General features: G+C 43.5%; 2 protein-coding genes across 2 annotated transcripts; one reads left to right on the top strand and one right to left on the bottom strand.

The window, feature by feature from the left end:
* Positions 1–385: 385 nt before the first annotated feature.
* On the top strand, positions 386–9,489 carry TRIM10 (tripartite motif containing 10). The gene is made up of 7 exons (XM_049879147.1): positions 386–1,003; positions 2,424–2,519; positions 3,152–3,382; positions 4,118–4,140; positions 4,552–4,667; positions 6,486–6,518; positions 7,724–9,489. The coding sequence occupies exons 1-7, from the start codon at positions 575–577 to the stop codon at positions 8,239–8,241; spliced, it is 1,446 nt and encodes a 481-aa protein (XP_049735104.1). The 5' UTR covers positions 386–574; the 3' UTR covers positions 8,242–9,489.
* A 4,391-nt stretch (positions 9,490–13,880) lies between these two features.
* TRIM40 (tripartite motif containing 40) lies at positions 13,881–25,222 on the bottom strand. The gene is given in 6 exon segments (XM_049886308.1): positions 13,881–13,925; positions 13,927–14,158; positions 14,334–14,356; positions 14,658–14,882; positions 15,545–15,640; positions 24,884–25,222. Coding segments are annotated over 6 exon segments (960 nt in total).
* Positions 25,223–25,830: the final 608 nt, after the last annotated feature.

The following is a 25,830-nucleotide window of genomic DNA, read 5'->3' as shown; positions in this document are numbered from 1 at the left end:
CCCAATCTCCCTCAAGACAGCTGGTCATATTGCAGGGAGGCTGGGTGGCATCACCACTCCGGGACCCATTCTCCCTTCTCCCTGCTGTCCCCCAAAAGAAGAAATATCTCTTTCAACAGCAGACAGTTGAGATATCGCCACTTCCCTGCTACCGTGAGTGTCTCTAACGAAAAGGACCAGTGAGCCCCAGGCCATGGGCCCAGGTCTATGAGGCCACCCTGGAAAGCTGTGACCCCTTCTTCCTCACCTTTCTCTGCTGTTTTTCTATCTTCTACTGTTGGCGGGTGTTTGTCTCTTCCTTTAAAAGACCAGGACCAAACAACACCAGCTGCAAGGGAGGCAAATGGGAGCTTTGTCCTTGTGGGTGGCCTTCCCTGTGACCATACCCATGTGTGTGGCTGTGTGGGTGCTGGTGCGTATTTGAGATGCACCTGTGTCTGGCCATGTGCACAGGCAGCTGTGTGAGTGTGTGGTGTGAGTCCTCGCTGCTTTTCCAGCCCTCCTCCCTCAGCCAAGCAGGGAGGGCGACCTTGAGGATCAAGTTTGAATCCTGACTCCGCATGGCAGCACCAACATGGCGGCAGCCGCCTCCGTCACCAGCCTGGTCGATGAGGTCAACTGCCCCATCTGCCAAGGCACCCTGAGGGAGCCAGTCACCATCGACTGTGGCCACAATTTCTGCCGCTGCTGCCTCACCCGCTACTGCGAGATCCCAGGCCAGGACCCGGAGGAGCCCCCCACCTGCCCGCTCTGCAAGGAGCCCTTCCGCCCAGGGGGCTTCCGGCCCAACTGGCAGCTGGCCAGCGTGGTGGACAATATTGAACGCCTCAAGATGGTGTCCTCGCCCGGCTTGGCAGAGGAGGACGCCTGCCAGGAGCACGGGGAGAAGATCTACTTCTTCTGCGAGGATGACGAGATGCATCTGTGCGTGATGTGCCGGGAGGCCGGGGAGCACCGGGCCCACACCGTGCGCTTCCTGGAGGACGCTGCGGGGCCATACAGGGTAGGAAGGAGCCGAGCCGGGGCTTCCCAGGGTGGGCCTTCTGCAATTGGGCTGAACTAAGAGAATCAGGGCAGATTTGTGGATTATTTGGGCCACCCTGAAGCCAGTTTCTTTCTCCCTATTTAAATGATCACCCAGGCAATAAGCCCAGTCATGGACAATGGTGTGTTTATGTTTTGTGTTTTTGAGTGTGTTCTGTTGTTTACTTTTGGCCAACACATAATGGAAGCTCAACAAGTACTTGTTGGGAGTCTCTGGGTGGTGGATTAAGCACTGGGCTACTAACAGATGGAACCCACCCAGAGGTACCTCTGAAGAAAGGCCTGGTGATCTGCTTCCAAAAGATCACAGCCTTTAAAACCCTATGGAACACAGTTCTACTCTGAAACACAGGGAGTTGCCATGAATTGGAATCCACACCATGGCAACTGGTTTGGTTGTTCTTTAAGTACTTGAATGAACGAATGAACACAATATGAATGTGCGTTTTGGTGATGTATCAGGCAGATGTGTCTGAGTGTGTCTGGGTTTGTTTTCAGGGAATGGTTGTATGAATGATGTGTATATGTGTTAATGTTTGCATGTTTATGAGTGTGTACAGCATGTTAGGGGTCTGGGTATGTGTGTATTTGAGTGTGTAAGTGTAATTGAGTGCTCGTTTTCATGAATAAATTATTGTTTACATGTGTAGGTTGGGTAAATATATGTGGTGTATAATTTTATCTGTTATTAAATAAGTATGTACTTTTTTATTTGCGTGTTGTGTTTTAGTACAAGTGGGCATCTGGGTGTGTGTGGATGTGTTAAATAGTTAATTAGCATTTGAGAGTTCTAGATGTATTTTGAAAGTACATTTATGTGTATGTACCTGGCCATTTATGTTCCTAACTCTACTGTAGACCAAACAATTTTTTAAAGCAATTCATTGATTGTTTTTATATTACTCAAGTATCTTCCCTTCAGAATCATACAGATAAATGATTCCATTCACAAGGGAGGGTTGTTATGTGGACCTGTTTCATATGTGGTCATATGAGAAACTTGGGATAATTTTGAGATGGTTATCACATGTTCAAAAGCTCAAGACAGGTCTCAGATAACCACTTACCAAAGGCAAACAAAAACTAGGGTGTTTAACCTGGAGAAAGGAAAGCTCAAGTGGGAAAACTGAGTCATAGCCTCTGCTGGCACATGACAAAGAGGAAGAGCCCTGGTCAAAATTCTTGAAGGACAAAGCAAGAGGAACAAGACCTAAAGAGAGTATACTATCAAGGATGATTAAGGCCCAGGCATTGTCAGCTAAGGGAGTGGCTGTCTTCCTTGGGCCATTTTCTTCTTGGAGACAGAGGGTTGAATGAAATGATACCCCTTAACAAATGACTTTTTTCCATCTTAAATATTTTATGCTCCTTATCCCCAGGAACAAATACAGAAATGTCTTGTGTGCCTAAGGAAAGAGAGAGAGGAGATTCAAGGGATCCAGTCAAGAGAAAACCAAAGGATACAAGTCCTCCTTGTAAGTCGCCACTCCTTCTCTGGACCACTTTCCTTGACTCCATCTCTTCCCCAGGGCCCATTGTCTCCCTGAAAACTGAGGCAAAAGAGTATATAGGGCTTTGAGTCATTCTCAGTTTGAATCCTGACTCTGACACTAACTAGGCATGTAACTTCAAGCAACTCTCTAACTTCAGTTTGCTTATCTGTAAAATGGAGATTAAAAGTGGTCACTGCATTGAATTGCTGTAAGGATTAAATGAGGATATACCTGTAAAGTAGCTTAGCTCTGTGCGTATAGTGCGTACTTCATAAAAGGTGTCCCCACCACCTCCCCCTACCCCTTCTCTACGTCCTATCCCCTTAGAAGTTCTAGAAGATGGTGCTGAGTCAATGCCAGACAGTCTGTCTCCCAGAAATGGGATGGTAGGGGGAAAGGAAAACAGTCAGCAGTTCCAAATCTATCTGGGACCAGGGGAGGACTCTTATTCTACCATTGCCCCTGGGGGATGTGAATCTGGGCCAGGAGAGAGAGGGGAGTGAATTAAGGAAAAAGAAGAAAAAGGAAGAGGAGGAAAACAAAAAAGAAGACGATGAGGAGGAGGGAGAGGAGGGTAACTAACTTCCTTCTGGGGTCTTCTTCTCCCTCCTCAGACTCAAGTGGCCACCAAGAGACAAAAGGTAGTTTCCGAGTTTGCACATCTGAGCCAGTTCCTGGAGGAACAACAGAACATCCTCTTAGCCCAGCTGGAGAGGCTGGACGGGGACATCTTGAAGCAACGAGAAGAGTTTGATTTTCTGGTCACTGATGAAATCTGCCGGTTCAGTACTCTGATTGCAGAGCTGGAGGAGAAGAATGAGAGGTCATCAAGGGAACTCCTGACGGTGAGACCTAAACCCACCCCCACCTGTGCTTTCCCTTGCTCCGATATGACTTATTGATCTGGACTTTTCCAAGCCACCTCTCCTTTACTCAACCATCTCTGTACCCCAAATGGAATATGGGTCACAGGGCCAGAGGTCTGAATTCTAGTCCATGCTTCACTAAGAGCTCCCCAGCCACTTTTTTCCGTGGTCTCTGTCTCTCCATCCCACCACCCATCAAATAGGAATAATGCTTTCCTTAACTACCTCATAGGGAAACTGTGAGAATCCTACAGTAAAATGGAAGTGAAAGTAGCACTTTGAAACACTCTGAGTGCTATGCAAACAAATGTCAGGGGCTATTTTCAATGCATACTATTCTCTGTAACCACAGTGTGTCAGGAAGTTCTTCCAGTCTAATTTCACTCCTTCGCACTGGAGGAGGAATAGATATTGGGGTCCCCACAAGGGATCAGAAAGACAAGATGTGGGGACTGAAACATGACCCCTCAGTGTGAGATTTACCTTTGCCTCTAACTAGCAGGTGCTGGTCACATCACCATTCTAGGTCTATGAAATCAAGGGGTTAGACTCAATGATTCCTGGGAAGAGTCCAAAGCTCTACAACTTATGACTCTGTCAATATGGTGTCCTTTTTCTGCCCAGGGCTGGGAATGTGGTATTTTGTCTCTTCTAGTTACAGAAAGTGGGAGAGGTAGAAACTGAATCCCTGCTCTCTTTCTCTCTCTCCCCTAGGATATCAGAAGCACTCTAATAAGGTAAGTGATACAATTCTTCTCTTCTCTTTTCCTGCATAAATATATATATACACATGTGCCTAGTTATTGCCATGCAAATATATAGCATTCTCACTTTAAGGCCATAAATTCACACGTAAGCTTTCACATACCCAAACGCATTCTTGTGTACAGCCATACACACCCCCACAGAGCACCTCAGAATAGGCAATGGGTCCATTCTAGTGGAAGTATGTCTACCTGTGGGAACTGGCACATCCATGCTCAATTAGGAGAAGGCCACCAGCTGAGTCTGGAGACATTGACAGTAAGGATCTTCTCCAGGTCCCCCTTTGTCTCAGAGCGTATGAACCAGCAGACTAATGAACACAGCCATTACCTGTTGATCTGTGGGTGGCTTATGGATGGACCCCACCATTTCTGTGTCCCTAGATGTGAAACCAGAAAGTGCCGGAAACCAGAGGCTGTGTCGCCTGAGCTGGGCCAGAGAATTCGGAACTTCCCCCAGCAGGCCCTCCCACTACAGAGGGAGATGAAGACATTTCTGGGTAAGAGGACCCTAGGCCTCCACAGGTGGGCATGAAGCCCACTTGAGCATAGAATGAAGCCCAAGTTTAGGAATGGCCTCAATGTCCCACTGCTGAGTGGTACTACGTGAGCTTTGGTGAGGCTACCTCTTTGTGCCTTGGTTTCCTTATTTGCAGATTAAAAAAAAATTAAATCTGCCAATCAGGATGATGTAACAACGAAGAGAGATAACAAAGGTAAAGATTTCTGGAAAGAAAATTTGCCATTCTTAATAATTTAAAAAATCTACATTTATAATACATGACAAGGTTTTCATAATCAACATGGTCAGTCAATAGCCAGTGACAGTATTTATCTTGATCTTGTAGTGGCTGACTGTTTCCTCCTCCCTCTTTCCCTTACTTTCTCCCTGTTAGCCTGGTTCTCAGAGTAGAGTTGCCCTGTAGGGACTGTGCCCTTCTTTTCCAGAACAGGGAGCGGTTGCAGGAGAAGGTGTAGAGGGTTTGAAATGGGAGTCAGGATGTGGCACTCTGCCAATACCCTCCCTGCTGCACTGACATCATGGATGGTGCTTCCTGTTTCAAAATGACCCACCCACAGAAGTATCTAGAAGAACTTGCCCCAGAAGCCCACTTCTGCCATTACTCCCAGTGGCCTGGTAGTGAAGGAAATCTTATTGTAATCAAAGCTTGCACTTTGACTACCCCCAAAACTATTCCCAAGAAGAATGAGAGATAAATTAGCCCACCTATCCACCCTTTAGGGTTATCCACCCTATAGGGTCACTGTGAGTTGGAATCAACTCAGCAGCAGTGGGTTTGGATCCACCCATTTTACTTGGATCCACAATCAATGCCCGTGGAAGCAGCAGTCAAGAAATCAAATGATGTATTGCATTGGGCAAATCTGTTGCAAAGGACCCCTTCAAGATGTTAAAATCAAAGATGTCACTTTGAGAACTAAGGTGCGCCTGACCCAAGCCATAGTATTTTCAATTACCTCATATGCATGGGAAAGTTGGACAATGAATGAGGAAGACTGAAGAAGAATTGATACATTTGAATTATGGTATTGGCAAAGAATATGGAATATACTGTGGACTGCCAGAAGAATGAATAAATCTGTCTTGGAAGTACAGTCAGAATGCCCCTTAGAAGCGAGGTTAGTGAGATTTCGCCTCACACGCTTTGGACATGTTATCAAGATGGATCAGTCCCTGGAGTAGCACATCATGCTCGGTAAAGCAGAGGGTCAGCAAAAAAGAGGAAGACCATTCGATGAGATAGATTGACACAGTGGCTGCAATAGTGGCCTCAAACATAGCAACAATTGTGAGGATGACCCAGGGACCCAGCAGAATTTCGTTCTGTTGTACACTGGCTCGCTATGAGTTGGAACCGACTCAACGACACCTAACAACAACATCCATTCAGTAAGCAGAGGTTTCTGAAGCATTTATTATGTCTGGGGCACTGTGCTGGACACTGAGGATACAGAGGTAAGCAAGACAGGGGTGGTCTCTGCCAGCTCAGAGCTGGCGCAGTGATTCTCCAGGTGTGACTCAGGCTACATCAGCATTCCCTAGGGAACTGCTTAGAAGCACAGATTCTCAGCCCCACCCAGACACACAGAATCAGAAATGCTTGTGTTTTAGCAAGTACTCCAGGTGATTCTGATGCATGCTCAAGTTTAGTGGGAGCCCACTGGTCTAGTGGGTTCCAGCTTTGATTCTTCTCTTTGTCCCTTGCCATCTCCTGGGCTGGGTTGCCTCATCACTAAACGTTCTATGGTTTTGTGAGACTAATGAAATCTCATCCTGATTTATATCCTCTTTACAGAAAAACTCTGCTTCGAGTTGGACTATGAGCCAGGTAAGCAGCGTATGTCAGGATAGGAGTGAGTGAGGTGTCCAAAATTGAAAAAGAGAGACAATTTTGCAGGGTTCTGCACTGGACAGTGTAATGTGTGTGTGTGTGTGTGATGTTAATATATATATTAATATGCCTTTGTAAGACTGTCTGTAGAACCATGAAGAGAGGACAGGCATGCCCACATACTGCATACCTGGCATGAAGCTGACTTTCTGAATCTGAATATGTTGAAAAAGTTGAAAGATTAAATCAGAATGGGATAAGGTCTATCAGAGAAGTCTTCCTGGATGAGAGAAACGTTGGTCTGGGGTTGACAATCGCATTCTTAGTGCTGTCGGGACCCCATACTCCCTCTCAGATGTAGTTTCATAAATGATAGAAGGAGTGTGACCTGTGGATGGGAAAGGAATGAACAGAATGGACCCTATTCAAGGATGTTGCTCCCTGTCTATCAACCGAAGACCCTTGTGAGTCATGGAGTTGTTGGAAGGGTCCTCTAACCCATGTATATATCTGAATTTATGGATTTTTCTCAATTTGTGGGTACTAAAAGTTACATGAGGCAGGGTATGTAGATGTTTTTGGTGTTAAAATGTGGTCCTCAGACTATGATGGTGTTAGAATACCTGAGGCAGAATGAGTAACCTGTGGGTAAGCCAGAAAGTCTGCTGGGAGCAAAGACTGTGTATAAACAGGTCAGAAGGGTCTCTGGGAGGTAAGAAGTGACGAATTAGGAAGTTTGGTCTAAAGGAAGAATGTCTGCAGCCCTTGAGATATGAGAAGGGAAGGATGTGGTGTGTCAGCAGGGAGGAGGAGATCAGAGCAGGCACCTACAGCTTTGGAAGTCAACCATTTTAAGGTGAGCAGAACCTCTTTCCAGAAGACTGCACAGAATCAAGTGACAGCATGGATATCCGAGCTCTCTGTGTCTTCTAAGGCAGCCTTCTCAGACTTTAACATGCACACATATCACCTGGGGACCTTGTTAAAATGAAGATTATGATTCAGTGGGTCTGGGGTGGAGCCTGAGATTCTGCATTTCTAACATGTTCCTAGGTGATGCCCAGGCTGTTGGTCTGCATAAGCACTACTCAGGTTGTGGGTAATAATAACACTAGCAGGTGCATGCCAATGAAGTTTTTAGGTCTTCCTTGAAGGTAATAACATGCCTGCTGATGTCTCTGTCCCTTTGGTTTTCCCCACAGCTCACGTTTCTCTAGACCCCCAGACTTCTCACCCCAAACTCCTCTTGTCTGAGGACCACCAGCGGGCTCGGTTCTCCTACAAATGGCAGAACTCACCAGACAACCCCCAGCGTTTTGACCGCGCCACCTGTGTCCTGGCCCATAGAGGCTTCACAGGGGGGAGACACACATGGGTGGTGAGCATAGACTTGGCCCACGGGGGCAGCTGTACTGTGGGTGTGGTGAGTGAGGATGTGCGGCGGAAGGGGGAGCTGCGGCTGCGACCAGAGGAGGGGGTGTGGGCGGTGAGGCTGGCTTGGGGCTTTGTCTCGGCTCTGGGCTCCTTCCCCACACGGCTGGCCCTAGAGGAGCAGCCCCGGCAGGTGCGGGTGTCTCTGGACTACGAGGTGGGCTGGGTGACCTTCACCAATGATGTCACTCATGAGCCCATCTACACCTTCACGGCCTCCTTCACTGGGAAGGTCTTTCCCTTCTTTGGGCTCTGGGGCCGAGGGTCCAACTTCTGCCTGAGCTCCTGAGAGGGTGGTATTACCTTCCTTTAAGTACAAGGCTTAAATAGAGTTCCACGTGGACTTGACCCTTGGCTGGGTCCCCTGGAAGACTTGGAATAGAAATTACTGCTTTAAATGATGAGCTGGGAGTTAGGATTTTGGCAAAGGACAAGGTGAGATGATCTTCAACCCAGTGTTCAAACCCTTCTCCCAATGCCCAGTGAGTGGTCAGGGTATCTGGGGACTCAGGCCACTTCCAGTCCTCCTCACCACCATCTCCACCAGACACAGAAGTAGCTGTATAGAGGAAGTACTGAATTTGGAGCCAGAATACCTGGGTTCCAGACCAAGCCTTGTCATCAATCAATTGTGTGATCTTAAGCAAGGAACCTCACCTCTCTTCATCTTAGTGTCTTCCAAAAATATTGAGGTTCATTCCTTCATACCCTCAAGAAACATTTATTGTGTGACCATTATATTCCGAGCAGTATCATAGCCACTAGTGATTAAAAAAAAGAAAATGAAAAAAAAAAAAAACTGTCTCTGAAGGAGCTTGCAGGAAGAGACAGTGAGATAGGAGGAAATTACAGCACAGTGTGATGGGCGCTATGCTAGGGGAATGAACTGGGTGTTATGGAAGCTCAGAGGAGGGGGCATAACCCAGTACGGAGGGTGGGTGTGGGTCAGAGAAGGCTTTCCAGAGATGTGAGTTTAGAGGATGAGTAGAGTGAATGAGGAAAAGAGATGAGGAAGCATCTTAGGAAGAGAGAACAGAGGAGAACTGGCTGGATGACCTGTGACTCCTGGGACACCGGGTCATCTTCATGGTCTTCAGGAGAGCATAGCTGCATTATCTGAAGATGTGAGGCCACTCCCATTCCTGACACCACTAACTGTCTCCCTTCTCCTGGTGGGATCAGTTCTGGCTGAGATGAAGATGGAGGGCCTTCTGGGGAGGAGGGCAGGAGGAGGTATGGCCATAAACCATAACCGAAGGGCTGTTCTCCATTTAATTTACTACCACCACCACTCACCTCTGTGTAGGACCACACTCAGCCCCTGGGAAAAATCCTTAGATCTCCATCTGAGGTTAAGAAATGAGATGGTGGAAAGGAATGAGCCATAAATAGCTCAATTGCGGGAGCAGAAATGGCACCATCTGCACACTTGTGCTGGGTAAAAGAATTCCAGGTAGGGGCAGGGTGATAAATTGGATGAGCTTTGACTTTTAGTCCAAGGAGTTGAGACTGCTCTGGAACTGGACAAAGAGTGACATATGGGACCCCTACTTTATACCATATATGAAAATTAACTCAAAATGTGTCTGGGATTCCACCAAAAAGTAAATTGTATTTTTCTGTTTGTTCTTACTAGTTTTATGTTGGTCTTTGGGGCTCTAAAGTAAATGTGTATGAAGATCCCAGCCTGCCAGGGGCCTATGAAGGGCTACCTGGTCCTCATATGCGCAGATTCAAAAATTTGAATTAATGATCATCAATATCATTATTATCACTGCCATTATCACCATCATTTTGATAGCTATCATGATTTATGTGCTTATTATGTGCCAGGTTAAGCCCTTTACATGCCTTATGTCATTTAATCTTGGTAATTCTATGAGATAAAAAATAGATCCTATTATTATCCCCATTTCAAAGGTGACAAAGCTGAGGACTAGTGAGTTTTGGCTATTTGATCAGCCAAAGATTTTAATCCATGCCCAACTGAAGAGCTCTTAACCGCTACACTGAATGGCTTTGTTTGGAAATCGGCCCCTGGGTGGGTCCTGATAAATACTTTAATGCTGGTCACACTCCCCACAAGTGACTTGGATTCAGAAAGACAATTTTTATTTTTTACGCTGAGAAAATAAAACAGCTGGTGAGAGAAAATACTCATCTTGGCCTTTCAGCACTTGATGTTTACTTGCTCCTGGAGTGTGGAGCCAGAGCAGAAGAAGTGGATGGATCCTAAAACACAATGACTTAAAGATAAGGCAGCTCCGTGAACCTCCCTGCTCTGCTTGCCCCAGAGTTAGGACTCCAGTTTCTGATGATTGGGGCCCTGATGCCTCTAACTCCTTTTCCAAGACTCCAAAGGAGTGTCATGCATTTGCTCTAACATCCACAACTTTCATCTAATTTTTTTCACAGCTTACGTTGTAGCAGCTCCTTCTATTACAAAGAATAGAGACCCACTCAAGTTAGTTCAAATATGGGAAAGTTTATTATAAGAACAGACATGGAAATAAGGAAAAAAGGACTTTCCACCATTTTGCCAGGCCTCATGGGAAGAAGCTGTGAGGGCAGTGGTGGTTCAGTGGTAGAATTTTCGCCTACCATGCGGGAGACAGGAGTTCAATTCCCAGCCAATGCACCTCACGCAAAGCCATCAATCATAATCTGTTGCTATGATGCTGAACAGGTTTCAGAGGAGCTTCCAGACTAAGATGGACTAGTAAGAAAGGCCTGGCAATCTACATACTTCCAAAAATCAGCCAGTGAAAACCCTATGGATCATAGGTCCAATCTACAACCAATCACCAGGCAGCATTTTGTTCCGTTGTGCATGAGGTCACCATGAGTTGGGGGCCGACTCAATGGCAGCTAACAACAGCAACTTGGGAGGCTATGGGGGGAGGGTGGCACACAACCTGGACACACAAGAAGGGCTGGAGAGTCACAAAATGCTAATAATGATAACAAACATATATACCTCTCACTTTGGTCAGACATTCTAATAAATATTTTATATATTCACTTTATGTTTGCAACAATCCTATGAAGTAGATGCTATTATTAATTTTTATGTATGAGGGAACTGAGATGTGGAGGTTGAGTGATCTCAAATCAACAGATTATAAAAGCAGAGCAAGAATTTGATTTTAGGTGGTTTGGCTTCCAAGTACGAGCTCATGGCCGTTAAGCAACACTGCCTTTGTGTGTTCAAGAACTGGCAGGAAGAGGGCTCGAGGTCTAAGGAAGCTCTAGAGACAGAATCACCCACTCAGCAGCATGGGCGGTGTATACTCCAGTACGCTGCCGTGAGTGCAGTTCTGACTCCCTCTCCTTCTGCTGTACCTACCTATTAATGACACATTCATCGTACAGCCATTTTGAATTTCCGAGAGAATCTGATACTGTCTTTCTTGGCAGGGCATAGTCTCTGCTGCCCAGCCTGTAGTTAGGCTGCTCTGGGCCAGATGCCCAGCCCTGGTCCAGGCATCTGTGGCCACTTCAGAAGAGGCCAGAGGACCTGGCAGTCACCTCAATGTAACTGACTTCTCTCTGGGATAGAGAGACCCTCTGAACTCATCATTTTCCTCCCACTCCTGGCAGGATACTTCTGGACAAGTTCTCTGTGTGACATTAACCCCATCTAGGATGAGGGAATCGTTAGCTGCCACCTTCAGGGTGTTCACTTCCAGCTGAATGTCTTGTTCTTAGATTTTGAGTCTCATGTTTCTGATACCCACAGCTTCCTGCCTACTAACTACACCTTTCTTTTTTGAACATCTACACTACTAAGCTGTTCCTCCACCCCCCGCCCCCTGCCCACAGTCACCCACCTCCAGTCCATCCTGCACAAGGGGCCAGACTGGTTTTCCTCAAACACCGCTTGGTCCCTTTACCCTGCCTCAAAACCTTGATGGCTCCCTATGTCCTGGAGTCATCCATCTAACCCTCTGCTTGACTCTCAGTCTTCCCCATTCCTGAACATTCCAGACTAACCAGATCAGCCTCCTCATACTCCCACAAACATGCTGTGGCTTATTCCTGCCTCCAAACTTCCATTTGTTTAGTTATTCTGACCTGAAATGTTCTCACCTTTCTCTCGCGCCTACCAAATCTCCACCTCCCCTACAAAGCTTTCCCAGTTTCACTCATTTCTCCCCTGAATGCTCACAGCACGTAGCATCTATACCACTTAATTTAGCCCACCCGCACTCTTTTATTCCCTTTGTGTTTGTTCTGGCTCCACAGCAGCTAGATTATAAGCTTCTGGATGAGGAAATGGAATAAGAAAGTGAAATTAACATGTTTAAATGTTTACAGTCTGTTAGGCCCTGCACCTAGCATGTATAATAACATTTAATTCTTTCAACAACTGCAGGCCACAGGTACCATTATCCCCATTTATAATAACATTTAATTCTTACAACAACCCCAGGCCACAGGTATCATTATTCCCATTTTAAATGGGTAATACTGAGGTTCAGAAAGGCTAAGTAACTTGCCCAAGCTCAGAAAAGTATTAGGTGTCAGAACTGGAACTTAAACTCAAGTCTGACTCTGGGATTTTACTTGTGGCTATGTTTTATTCTTTATATCCCTCAGTGACTAGACTAGCATTGAATATATTAGCAAGGGCTCAACAAATATTGGCTAACTGGCTACACATTAATGGCTCCCTTTCTTAAACACTGAGGATCAACAGAGGCCTTTATACTTTTTATTAATTCATTCACACATCCATTTTATAAATTTTATTGGACACCAACTGTGATCCAGGTACTGTCCAAGACCCGGGAGACACAAAGATAGGATACATTCCCTGCTCGTCCAAAGAAATAGGACATATGCATAAATAATTAATATACAATTATATTATTCACTGCTGTGTAAAAATTACCTCAAATTTAACAGCTTAAAACAAGACACATTTATTATCTCACAGTTTCTGTGGGTCAGAAGTTTGAGCATGACTTAGCTGGGTCCTCTGTTTAGGGTGTCACCAAACAAGGAGTTGGTTGGTCTGGATTCTCATCTGGGGGCTCAAATGGGGAAGAATTTGCTTCCAAAATCACTTAGGTTGTTGGCAGAATTCATTTCCTTGTGGCTGCAAGACTGAGGGCCCCAGCTTCTTGTTGACTAGAGGCTGGAGGCTGCTCTAGTTCCCAGAGGCTGCCAGCAGGTCCTTGACACATAGCCAATTACTTCATCAAACCAGCAAGGAGAGTTTCTAGAGTGAGTCGGCTAGCAAGATGGAGTCATTTAACGTAACACAATCACAGGAGGTACATTCCATTACCCTTCCCATATAACATAACCGAATTATGTCGCTGTATTCTAAACAGAGTTCCTCAGTGGCACAAATGGTTAAGCACTTGACTACTAGACAAAAGATTGGCAATTCAGACCCACCCAGAGTTTCCCTCAGAAGACAGGCCTGGCAGTGTGCTTCCAAAAAGTCACAGCCTTGAAAATCCTTTGAAGTGCAGTTCTACTCTGCAGAAATGGGGTCATCATGAGTCAGAATCGACTCGACGACAACCAACAACAACAACATTGGTTGGAAGCAAGTCCTGCCCAAATTCAAGGGGAGGGGATTATACAAGACCATGAACACCAGGAGGCAAGGATCATGGGGGCACCCTAGAGTTTCTCAACAATAATAAATTAAGTGCCAACTGAGTGGAACAGACAACAGGTGCTACAAGAGCTCAGAAGGAGTATTCCTCCCAACATGTGCTGAGGTGGCACCACCACTGGTGAGCTCCTGCTATCCAGATATCTGGGAATTCCTGTTTTAATATGAGATTGTGAGAGATACACACCACAGTCAGTTCACAGACAGAGATCTCACAAATGGCCCTAGAGATCAGGGGTCCCAACCTCTGCAGGGGGAATCACCAGCATGAGCCAGGCTTAGGAAAGAGGCTGTGGCTACTGTCCGAGTGTCAGAGGGTTAAGTGTCAGGTCGTGGCTGTGGGGATGCTGAAAGGGGGACATGTTCAGGAGATGACAGGCCTGAAGAAGCACCAAGTAGACCTAATGGGGAGCTAGGCAGGGTGGGGGAAGGAGAGAGAGGAGGCCGAGGTGAGTCTGAGATGAGCTGGCCCAGGGATGAGCAGGTCAGAGCTGCTGAGGATGGATGAGGAGGTGATCCATTGGCTCTTTTCTCCGACTCAGGGTAAATACCCTCTAATTTCTGTGGAGCACTCCTAGAGACAAAGAGATCTCTCAGTATATTCTGTTGAGTCTTCCACTGGCCATCTAACATGAAGATACGAAAGTTACCAGATCAGTGGATTTCCTTGACCTTGATAAAGCACGTGCACATGTCTTTGAACAGATTGTGTGTGTGCACAGGGGGAGGGAAGAAGGAACTAATCATACCTGTTCAATAAGTCTCTGATGTCCTAGGAGAGAGAAAGTAAGAATCACAATTGGTTTTCAGGTTCCTGTCACCTCCAAACTCCCTCCCCAACTCACTCTTGGAAGTTGTCTTGAGTGTCACCCTGAGAACTGGGTGGGGGGATAGCACCCCTCTTCTGTACCCCACTCTGCTGGAGGAATACTGTGTGACCTTGGACAAGCCCCTGTCCACATACATCATGGAAGAAGCCTCTCCCACTGATGCCTCCCAAAGGGGTGTTGCAGGAAGTGTGTTTACTATTCTGGGAGAACCCTGGTCTTTGGGAGGTGCCTCAGGGCATGCACCTTCAGCATGTTGGCCCCCAGCTGCTTGGCCATCCTCTCCAGATCAGTGATCAGGTTGCTGTGCTGTGTTATTGCCCTGGAGATGTCTAAGATTCTGGCCTTCTCTGCTGGCTTGTCCTCTAGCTGGTCCAGCTGCTGCTGAGGAAGGGCATTCAACTGTTAACTGGCTTGGTGCTGGCTTTCCAGCTCAGCCTCCAGCCTGTGATTCCTACAGTCTACCCGAAACTCCAGACCCTAAGAGTCAATGTCAGATGTCTCTTTCCTGGCACTTCCAAGTCTCTGAATAGCCTGAATTTTACTCAGTCCACTTCCTCTCATGGCATGGCCTGTGTGTCAGGTATTGCAGAGGCAGGTGTGTTTCTCCTAAATGCAGGGATGTCTCTCCTTCTACCTCACACTGTTATGAACATCCACAGATGCCGTGTTATACCATGGTGGGAACACACACATATACACACCACTCAATTATATACTCTTCCTGCCTGCTGTTAGGACCCTTTGAGTCATAGGGTGAGAAGAAGGTCCAAACAATGAGCAAGAAAAAGAAAAAGGTAGACGGTCAGAGACAGATGGAGACCTATGGTTTGTGGAGTAATTTTTAATTGATGAGACACCCGTCTTCTTTGATGCTCACAGTGAGCCAGGTGGAGAAGGATTGATTTTCATTTAACATGTAAGTCACATGAAGGTCAGAGGGCTTAACTAGCCCAGGTCACTCAACTAGCAATCCCCAAGGCTGAGCCCCGCATCTAGGTAGGTCTTCAACCTCGTTAGAGACCTTTCCTACCACATCAGGCTGCTTCCAAGACAGAGACAGATGACCTATGGAAAAAAGGGCCCCCAAGGGCACTCTGAGGTTGTTCTTCCCACGAATCTGAGAAACTTACCTGTGGAATTTGCTGCTTGTCCTCCTCCTGAGCTTTGAGCCGCTGAAGTTCCCCGAGGTCCTTTCTGAGCTTCCTGCACCGGCGGCTGAGTCGTTCCTAAAGAGACAGACAGGCCCACCTGTCAGACTTGGGATGTGGAGTGTCACTCACTGCAAGGAGCTCAATGGAACACAGTGGGGTCCTGATCCCAGGATGAGACTAAAGTATAATTCTGCCTAAAAATAGGCAGCCCTTGAAGCATCATGCTTGAGGTAAGGAACGTGAGAATTTATTAAATGGGTAACGATGGGCGGAAAGCAATGGGTTTTTTTTTTAAGCCTGAACCACAAAAAATAACAGAAGCATTTCTACTTGACTTCAGGGTGCTTGTCTCCAAATATTTAAAAATTATATACTGATCTCCTGGAAATTCTTATTGCTTTACATTTACATTAGCAAATGAAGTCAGGCTGGAGAGAATTGCCTTAAGAGGCAATGCAAAGGCTCTGGTCCACTCCTACAGGCTCCTGGCTGGGAGGTAGAAGAGCCCTCTATTAGATGCAGACCTGCAGCCCATGCAGGCATGTGCCCTCTCTCTAAATCTTAATGAGTGTCTGCATGGGTCACTGGTTCCCTGAAGCTAAGGATATAAAGAATGATTTTTGATAAATTATGAGGGAAGCAAAGATAAACAAAGCTGGTAATGATATCAGCATAAGCTGTTACTAATGAATCAATGTGGAAGAAAGGCTGGAGGAGGATGTCAACACAAGGCTCTGGAAACATCCCTCTTGAAATCTTATTAGATTAGTTACAAAATGAACTTGCTCTGCCATATAAAGCATACAAAGCCATAGTAATAAAAACTGTATGGCAATGGCGCAAGAACAAATAGAAAACTAAAAAGAAGAGAGAGTTCAAGGACAGACCCATGTTTATAAAGGAATTTAAAAAGAAAGGATATTATGTAAGTCAGCAGGAAGGGGCAGAATCTGTAGAAAATGGTGTTGAGAAAACTGGCTTACAACAATAGAGAAAAATAGAACTGGATCCCTGTCTAGAACCATATGTGAAAGTAGATGACAGATGGATTAAAGACCTAATCATGAAAGATAAAACTATAAAGTTAATATAATGTTAGAGAATAAATTTATGACCCAGGAGTAGGGAAATATGCCTTAAACAAACACTCAAAAGCACAAACCATGAGGGAGTTGTTTAATTTGAGTACATCAGAATTAAGTACCCTGTTTAATGATGACACCATGGACAAAATTAACAGAAATGGCAGATTGGGAAATGATAGCTGCAATGTCAAAACCAACAAGAGAAGTATATGTAGAATACAGAAAGGAAAGCCTACAGAAAAACCATGAAGAATATAAAGTCAAGTTACAGAAGAGGGGACACAAATGGCATGTGAATCAATGACCAAACTCATTGATGATTAGAGAAATGGAAATTAACACAACTATGAAATATTATTTGACATGCTTCACAGATGGATAAAAATTGTACACATGGATAATGCCTGGTATGGGGGTGGGATGGGGATGTAAGAATCCTAACACATGGTGGTTAGGTGTACACTGGCACAACCATTCTGGTGAGGGTCTAGACCACTTTAGTGCCCTTTCCTTTCTGACCCAGTGGTCCTGTTTCTGGGTTAAAAAGCAAACAAACAAAAAAGACGGAAGCCATAGAGTCAACTCTGACTCATGGCAACCCCATGTGTATCAGAGTAGAACTGTGCTCCACAGGGTTTTTAATGGCTGATATTTTTGGAAGATTACCAAGTCTTTCTTCTGAGGCACCTCTGGGTGGAATTGAACCTTCAACTTTTGGGTTAGCAGCCAAGCATATTAACCATTTGCACCACTCAGGGACTCTGTTTCTGGATAAACATCCAAGAGAATTCCTCACTTGAGTCGTAAGGAGATGTTTGTGGTATCAATGGGTTGGAGTTATCTAACGTCTATTAAGGGGGAAATGGATAAGTCAAATGTGCCAGATGCCCACTATGGAATACTGTGAGGCTGTCAGAAACAATAGACTGTATGACACACAAAATATAGATTGATCTTAAAAATATGATCCAAGGTGGAAAAGCAAGAAATGGAATGAGGCCTATAACACAATGTCACTTTGTAAACTAAATATACAAACACATAATACAGCAATCTGAGTTTTACCAAACTGTCCAAACATAAAAATACAATAAACACTTTAGAATGGCTGCATATGGGAGGGGGGAATGAAGTGAGGGATGGTGATAAAATGGAGTAAATAAAAGAAAGGGATATATGGACTAAATATAAGGAAGTGATATTAGCTGAAGAGTGTGTGCTTGATTAACTAAATCTTTCCCACTTGAGATAAAAAAAGCAAACAAGGTGTTTGAGGAAATTTTGTTGTTGTTAGCTATTTATGGGAAATGCTTTCGATTTTTGTCATTTGCTTCATTCTCTCTGGTAAACTAACGTATTGCCTTAGGAAAAGAAGACTACTGTATCACTGGAGATGAGCAGGTAGAGGATGGGGTTGGAGAAAATGACTTTGAAAGTCACCTTTCTGGCCCTGAGATTCTGTTGATGAAATCCAGGTGAAGGGACTGTGGGTGAGAGGTCACCAAAGGCATTCGGGCAAACAAAAAGTTTAAGTAAGCAGAGGAGACAATGATGTCACTAGGAAGTTATTAAAAAATTGTCTCCACTCACTGGGTGTTACCTGCAGACACATGCCAGCAGAGAAGGAATAAAAAGCTCACAGAAGGGTTCATTGCAGTAATGTTTGTGGTAGGAGAAAATTATAAACAATTTAAGTGTTCATCAACAGTGATATTAATAACAAAATTTTAGTATATTCTAATGTAGCATGCTCTGTTAAAAATGAATAAAGCAAATGGAAAGAAGTCTGAGGTGTTAATTACCAGAGGTTTGCACATTGTTAAGTGCAAAAAGAATTGCAATATGTGTAATATATATATATATATATAAATATATATATGTATATATATATATATTTAAAAACCTAAAACTCCTAGAAGGAATGGGAGGTGGTAAATGGGCAACATAGATTTTACTCATGGTCTTCTTGGTGAAGGTGGCAGTCTGGTTGGGCTGGGGAAATGTTTGTGTGAACACAAGAGTTCAGGTGTCACAAAGCTCAAACAAAAAGACTTCATCTTGCTGTTCCATCAGTCTACTACTTTCTCTCTCACTCTCTTCCCTTGAACTTCTAGAAGGAGTAGTCTGTTCTCACTGTCTTTACATCCTCATCTCCTCTTCATTTCCTCATCCATCTGGGTTGTTTCTCATCACTCTTCTGAAACCTCTCTCTTCAAGGTCATGAGTGATCTCCAGTGATAAAATGTGGTGATGCCTTCTTCTCAGGCATCCTTTTCTTGATGTAACCCTTCCCTTATTCCTCTCCTTCCTGCTTCCTTGACCTTGTCCCTCCCACCACTGCTCCTTGGCTGCTTTGTTGTTCCCATAAATGGAGGTCTTCCCCTAATTATCTACTTAATTTGTTTTTATCTCCAGACTGTGTCCTTAGCTGTCAACCCTGGTGACTTCAGATTCTATCATAATTCCCACGCCAGTTCTTTTTCCTAATAGCCAATCTCACTTTTCCAACTGAGAGCTAAGTATCTCCTATTGCCTTGTTGGCAGTTCAGAATTAATGTGGAGAAATCAAACTTACCAACACCTTCCCCACCCTCTCTTGCAACCCACCCCTCTTGACCTCCATATTTCCGTCATTGGACCCACCATTTGGCCGGTCATCCAGTTTGAAATGTCAATCATATTTCTTCTTTTATCTCTTCAAAATGGCTCCTCTTTAACTAAGATAAATCCAAACTCCTTAACCCAACATCCCAGGCTCTTCATGACCTAACCCGAATTTACATTTCCACTGTTACCTCTCTCTACTTCTCTAAATGCCTTCTACACTCTAGCCAAACAGGGTGGCTTTCTGCTTCCCTGAGCACACCCCATGCAGCCACACCTCCTCATGCCTTACTTATCTTTTACTTCCTCTGCCAGGAATGCCCTCCACCTATTTCTGCCTGTCAAAATCAGGCCCGTTCTTCAGCTACGGTTCAAAGAGCCCTGGTTCTGTCTTCTGGCGTCGTTTAAAATTTAATAAAGAGTTTAAAGTCAACTATAGGCACTGTATAAATGAAAGAAGAGCGCAAAGATAACAGCCATAAAGATAAATGTGTGGAACAACTGAAGATAATACATATGTGTCGTTCACAATATTCAAAACAAATAGGTTAAAGTCCTGCATTTTAAAAATTTACTTATTCATACTTCATTTATTAAAATAATATTTAGTGGACACATATCATATGCAAAAGGCACTCATTAGAATTAAAAAGCAAAATCGACAAAAGTTTATCTACCAGGAATCTTCCTTAGGGTAAAAAAGGGCAAATTGAAATATAGGCAATGGTCTCTATATATATTAAATCCTGTCTTATCTTAATGGATATTTTTAAAAGCTTGTGATCCTATCAGATATCAGATAAAATGTGACTTCACAGCAAAAAAAACAAAAAAAAAAAGGCTTTAAATAGTGGTGAAATGTGAGAACCTAGCAACATTGAAATTCAGTCTCAAACAGCTTGCCAACAAAATATGTAAAAGAAAAAATGGTTAATAGACAAAAAGGCACCTTGCTCTGATACAATCACGCACACACACACAAACTTTCAAAAAGCACGCTCCTTATAGAACGGTCTTCCAAAACAGAGAAGAGTAATATGTCATCCGTTATTACATCTTATGAGGAAAAAAATGGTGTTGATCACTAAATCTGATAACGTCCACATGATTATGCATCTAAAAATGTCAGGAAATTAACTTAAAAGATATATGAGCTCGGCAAAGACTCTCATTTGAATTTGAAAGTACCAATTACCAAAAAGCTAACCTTATAAAACATATAACTACCCTCAGTAAGAGTCAAGGCACGTGAGGTACGAATAAACACAGTTTAACATCTGATTCAGAAACATAAAGAAAAATGCTTAGTGATATATCTGGCTGCTGGTTGAGAAGACTAAATAAGCTCCCAGAAGTCATAATTCTTAAATTAATTAACAAATTTAATGCAATGCCAAAATGCTTTATAAAACTTAGGAAAATTGCGTAGATACTTTCCTCTGAAAAAACAGTGGGCAAGAACATTAGGTTACAAAAAAAATACTAAATTGCAAAGATGCTGCTAGATTTAAACATAAACCATAAAGCTATGTAATAACAACTTTAGAACAGAAAAAATAATCAAGGGACTAAAACAAAACCAAACCCACTGCCGTCGAGTCGATTCTGACTCGTAGGTACCCTACAGGACAGAGTAGAACTGCCCCATTGGGTTTCCAATGCTGTAAACCTTTACGGAAGCAGACTGTCATGTTTTTCTCCCACAGAGCACCAGACAGGCTCGAACTGCTGACCTTTTGGTTAACAACCAAGCACTTAACCACTATGCTACTAGGGAGGAGAGAGTTTAAAAATATTCCACTATTATAAGAACTTAAATTATGCCAACCAGAAACAACACATAGATGTAGAAAGAACTCACTTACTATAGAAATATTTGGGGGACAACCGGGTACCAGAATAAAGAAAAATTAACATGGAATCAATCTTTCACACAACACAATATGTTAGATTCCAGTTAAGTCAGAAATTAATAAACCTTTAAAAATAAAATTGTACAACATAATATATTAGACAAATGCCAGTATTTAAAACATGGAGATTATATTTTTCAAAAGAATAGAATGAGATTAGATATAAATTTCAAAAGTATTTGCACCAAAATGCAATAAAAAAGAAAAGAAACAAGGTAATTTTAAAAAGTAGGTTAAACATAACTAATATAGCTTATTATCCAAAAGATAAATTACTTTGATGCAATCATGTAGAATTTATGCCCTGATCCTAGGGGAAAATATAGACAAAGAGTCTTCGTATAGATAAAAGCCTCACCAGCAGCATTCATTATCAAGCAAAGTAAAACAGTTTAAGTCATTCTTATGCACTAATTAAAATAGCAAAATGTATTAAATGATAGATCCCAACATTGGTAAGGCAGTGGAGAAACAGGTGTACAAATAAGATTTTGTAGCATTGCAAATTTTTTCAGTCTGGAGTGCAGTCAGAGATTACGTAATTCCTTTGAAAAGGACACAAGCTACATCTGGGTGAACTGAATTCAAAGAAACAGAGAAATGGCGAAAAACCAGAAGAAAACTGTATTTCAAAATTGTGCTATCAACATCTAGAAGAACGCAAGTCCCTCCTGGCCTACCTTGTGTTTCAGGGTTGACTTATAATCACTCCTTTGAAAATACCCTCAACCTCTTGCTTCTCCCTGTCTATAGTACCTTTTCAGGCAACTCCTTATTGTTGGATAAACTCTACCATCACCTTTTTCTTGGCCCTCTTCAAGCAGCATCTTGAACCATATTATTGATGACATAAAGTCTATCATCCAAGCCACCTCCAAAACTGCCTGCACTTGCAGACACATTTTGTTCCTACTGTTAAAATAGACACCCCCACCCAGTGTTTACTTCTCTGCCACCATAAACTGCCCAGCATCATTCAAGACTATCTATCATCCTTCCTCAAAACACTCTTCTCACTTAGCATGTGAGATGCCATGCCCCTGGTTTTTCTCCTGCCTTTCTGGTGACTCATTGTAAGTTTCCTTTGCTTGTTCCTCCTTTAATCTAGATAACAGCCTTTCTTTTTTCTTTTCTCTCTAGACTCTTTCCTGAGGAGTCTAATTCCCTTGGATTTAAATATCATCTTTATTCTGATGGCTCCTCTCTTAAGTGCTGGGAATACTGCTCTAGACTCTCTTTGTAGATCCAGACTTGCTATCCAACGGTCTATCAAAGATCCTACTTAGACGTGTCTCAACTTGGACTCAACTTGTCCTAAATGAAACTCATGATGTTTCATTCAAACCTGTTCTCCCCTGTTCTTAACTTTCACATCATCCATCCAGTTTTTCAAACCAGAAATTCATGCAGTCATCTTTGATTTCTCTCGTTCCCGTGACCCGCTTCAAACCTACCAATGAATCCTGTCAATTCGAACTCTAATTATAAATTCTTCAAATGTATCAAGATTTTTCCCATCTTGAGGCTTCTGCATGTGCTCTCCCTTCTCCCAGTCTTTGCCTTGGTCAGCTTCTCTTCCTTTAGGTCTCAATTTCAATGTCATTTCCTCCAAAAGGCCCTCACTGACCATACTATTTAAACATAAAAATTACCAATTGCTGTGGAGTCAGTTCTGACTAATGGCAACTCCATGTGTGCCACAATAGAACTGTGCTCCACAGGGTTTTCAATGGCTGATATTTTGGAAGTAGATTGCCAAGATTTTCTTCCAAGGCACATCTGGCTGGACTCGAACCTCCAACCTTTCAGTTAGTGGCCAAACGTGTTAACTGTTTGCACCACCCAGGGACTCCATACTTTGCTTATTATTCTCCATCTCAGACCCTTGTTTGTTTTCTTCCTAGCTCATAAAAAAACTTGTGGTTTATCTGATTTCTTATTTGTCTCCCTTACTAAACTGTAAACTCCCGGGCAGTAGGGATGGCATCCGTCTTGTTCATCACTGTATTCCTCGCACATATTACAGTTCCTAACACACAAAAGGAATTTATTAAATCTTTCTTAAATGAGCAAATGTCATTGTTATTTGTTTGTTTTAGGTTCCCTGTCATAAAACAGGATAATGATAATAATTCTGTCAAGTCTAAAGGTACACCTAAGGATAAGGATTATGAATCACCTTTGTATTTTCTACAATGCCTAGCACAACATCCTATACAAAGTACGGACCTGAGTAAACATTGAATGAGTGAATGGATTTCTCCACTCCAGGCCTGGGAAACAGTGTGGTTCCTTAAGTATCTCTGGCCTCAACAGTGGGTGGGAAACCCTTCCCCCCTGTGGGAAGGGGGAAAGATGTTTCTAAAGTGTTTCTCTACTGTTTTTATAGTCATCCCCAATCCGGACTCTTCAGTTTCCCATTCTGTATCATAACATGATCTCATAAAGTCAAGCATTTAAAAGAAGACTTTAGAAATCCATACCTCATTATTGGATAGGAAGACACCATAGTGAAAATATGTCAATTTTCCATCCAGTTGAATACTAAATAGATTGGAAGGTAAGAAATAACTCTATAGCTAATTGGCAAAATAAATGTGTACAAGTAGCCACAAAAATTCTAAAAAAAAAATAAGAGTATCGTGAGGGTTATAAGACCTATCCAACATGAAAACACATTGCGAAAGATATACTCCTTTTGTGTGGTTGTTGTTTTAAGAGTGTATACATACATTAAGTTTTCTAGAAGGATACACAAAAATTTAACAATGTTAGCTTTCCCTCAGGACTGCGAATTGAAGGAAGCAAAGAGAAAGATTTCTAGTTTTAACTTTATGCCCTTCAGTGTTGTCTGAATTTATTATCAAGAGTATGTAACTTTTATGACAAAAAAGTAAGTAAAATAGGATAAAAATAATCATAATAAGAAGAAAGGAATGAAGAGAGGAAAAGAGGGAGGGAAAGGGGAAGAGAGGAAGGAAAGAAAAAGCAGAGGAAGTGGAGAAGAGAAAGAGTCATGTACTAATTTCCAAGCTTCAGTGTATTTGCAGGATAATTATAAGTTTAGGCATAACCTGATTATATTTCTAACCAAATTACTAGTGCTATCAACCAGAGAGCCATGTAGTTTTCATATAGATAGGGGTTTTTTCCCCCCCGCCCCTGAACTTTTAAAATAAAATCTATAGAAGCTATGGAATTTTTGGAATGTTTCAGAACTGATAGGGTTTTGCATTATCTAGTCCAACTCCTTTATTCTACAGATGAGCAAACAAGAATAACCATTTTTCCTGGGAATCCGACGTCATTGTTGGTTGCTGTCGAGAAGATTTCAACTCATGGCAATCCCATGTGTGCAGAGTAGAACTGCTCCATAGAGTTTTCAAGGCTGTGGCCTTTTGGAAGCAGATCACCAGGCCTGTCTTCCAAGTGTGCCTCTCGGTGGATTCAAACTGCCAACCTTTCGGATAGTAGTCGAGCGCCTAACCGTTAGTGCTACCTAGGAATTCCTCACAGTGACATTATCCCCTTTTTAAATAGACTCATATTAATACAGAAAAGCAAAGACAAGAGTCCAAAATGGGGTAAAGCAGAAGAAACAAAGAAAGGTACCAGTTTTTGAGCCTCTATGATGTGCCAGGCATAATGAGCAGGGTTAGAAGGGGATAACTCAGGGAGGTGGTGGAAGGGTGATGGCCACAATGACCTGGCCTTACCTTGTAGTGACTGATGGCCTCTTCAATGGCCAACTCCCGATGAGACTGGTGTTCAGGGCATTCCTGGCATTTCACACACAGAAGAAGGCAGCTCTCTTCGCAGAACAAGCTCACCCTCTCCTGGTGGCTCTGGCAGATGTAGCCTTCCCCCAGCACCTTCTCAGAACAGGGGGCCCGGCAGACAGGGCAGACAGCTTTTAGGGCGCAGTCCTTCAGGTAAAGGGCCAAGCACACTCGACAGAAGAGGTGTCCACAGTCAGTCCTCACTGCCTCCTTCAAGTGCTCCTGGCAGATGGAGCAAAGGCCCTCCTCTCGACTGTCCTCCTGCAAAGGAACCATGGCCTCCACCCCACCCCACCAGCCTCCTGCCTGCAGGGCCTCCTTCCCCGCTGGGACCTCACCACACCAGACAGTCCCGGATAAGATAGCTCAACTGGAAGGAGGCAGCCCTGGAGCAGCTGAGAGGACATGGCTCAGTCTGCTAACTTCAGGCAACTGCCCACTCTCCATCAATGGAGCCGTAGCATGGTCCATCCAAACCCCAATTCTGTACAAGTTTCAAAAATATCTCATCAGCCTTGAAATGTGCCCTCTGGTTTCCTTGTATTTGCTAAACTTGAAATTACTCTTCATTTTTCATAGATCTGGAGGAAGCAGTTGATTAAAAATCAATGGTATTTTCTGTTCAAGAGTTTTCGTATTTTTACAGCTCGAAATTCAAATGTCAGAGTATCATAAACCTACAAGTTGAAAGGCTTCTCTGATTTGCTCTCTGTCGAGAGAATTTGGAAGGAGTTTCAAGTGTCCTCTCCCAAACTGTGATACTAGATGGCTTGTAGTCACACTCTGAGAATTTGGCTAATTGCTATCAATTATTACTACCAAACATTTGCATCAGCATCTCTGTTAGCTAGTCATTTTCCCAACCAACATTCTTTCCAGGGCTG

This window comes from Elephas maximus, chromosome 1, assembly GCF_024166365.1.
Source record: "Elephas maximus indicus isolate mEleMax1 chromosome 1, mEleMax1 primary haplotype, whole genome shotgun sequence".
Classification (NCBI taxonomy): Eukaryota; Metazoa; Chordata; class Mammalia; order Proboscidea; family Elephantidae; genus Elephas; species Elephas maximus.
The sequence above is the reverse complement of the archived record's forward strand: the minus strand, read 5'-3'. Positions and strand labels throughout refer to the sequence as shown.

Bases quoted from the DNA above. Each gene is read 5' to 3' on its own strand.
- TRIM10 (XM_049879147.1), top strand. From the start codon at position 575: ATGGCGGCAGCCGCCTCCGTCACCAGCCTGGTCGATGAGGTCAACTGC. The intron at 4,141-4,551 runs GTAAGTGATACA...CTGTGTCCCTAG, and splicing joins ATCAGAAGCACTCTAATAAG to ATGTGAAACCAGAAAGTGCC. The intron at 4,668-6,485 runs GTAAGAGGACCC...TCCTCTTTACAG, and splicing joins GGAGATGAAGACATTTCTGG to AAAAACTCTGCTTCGAGTTG.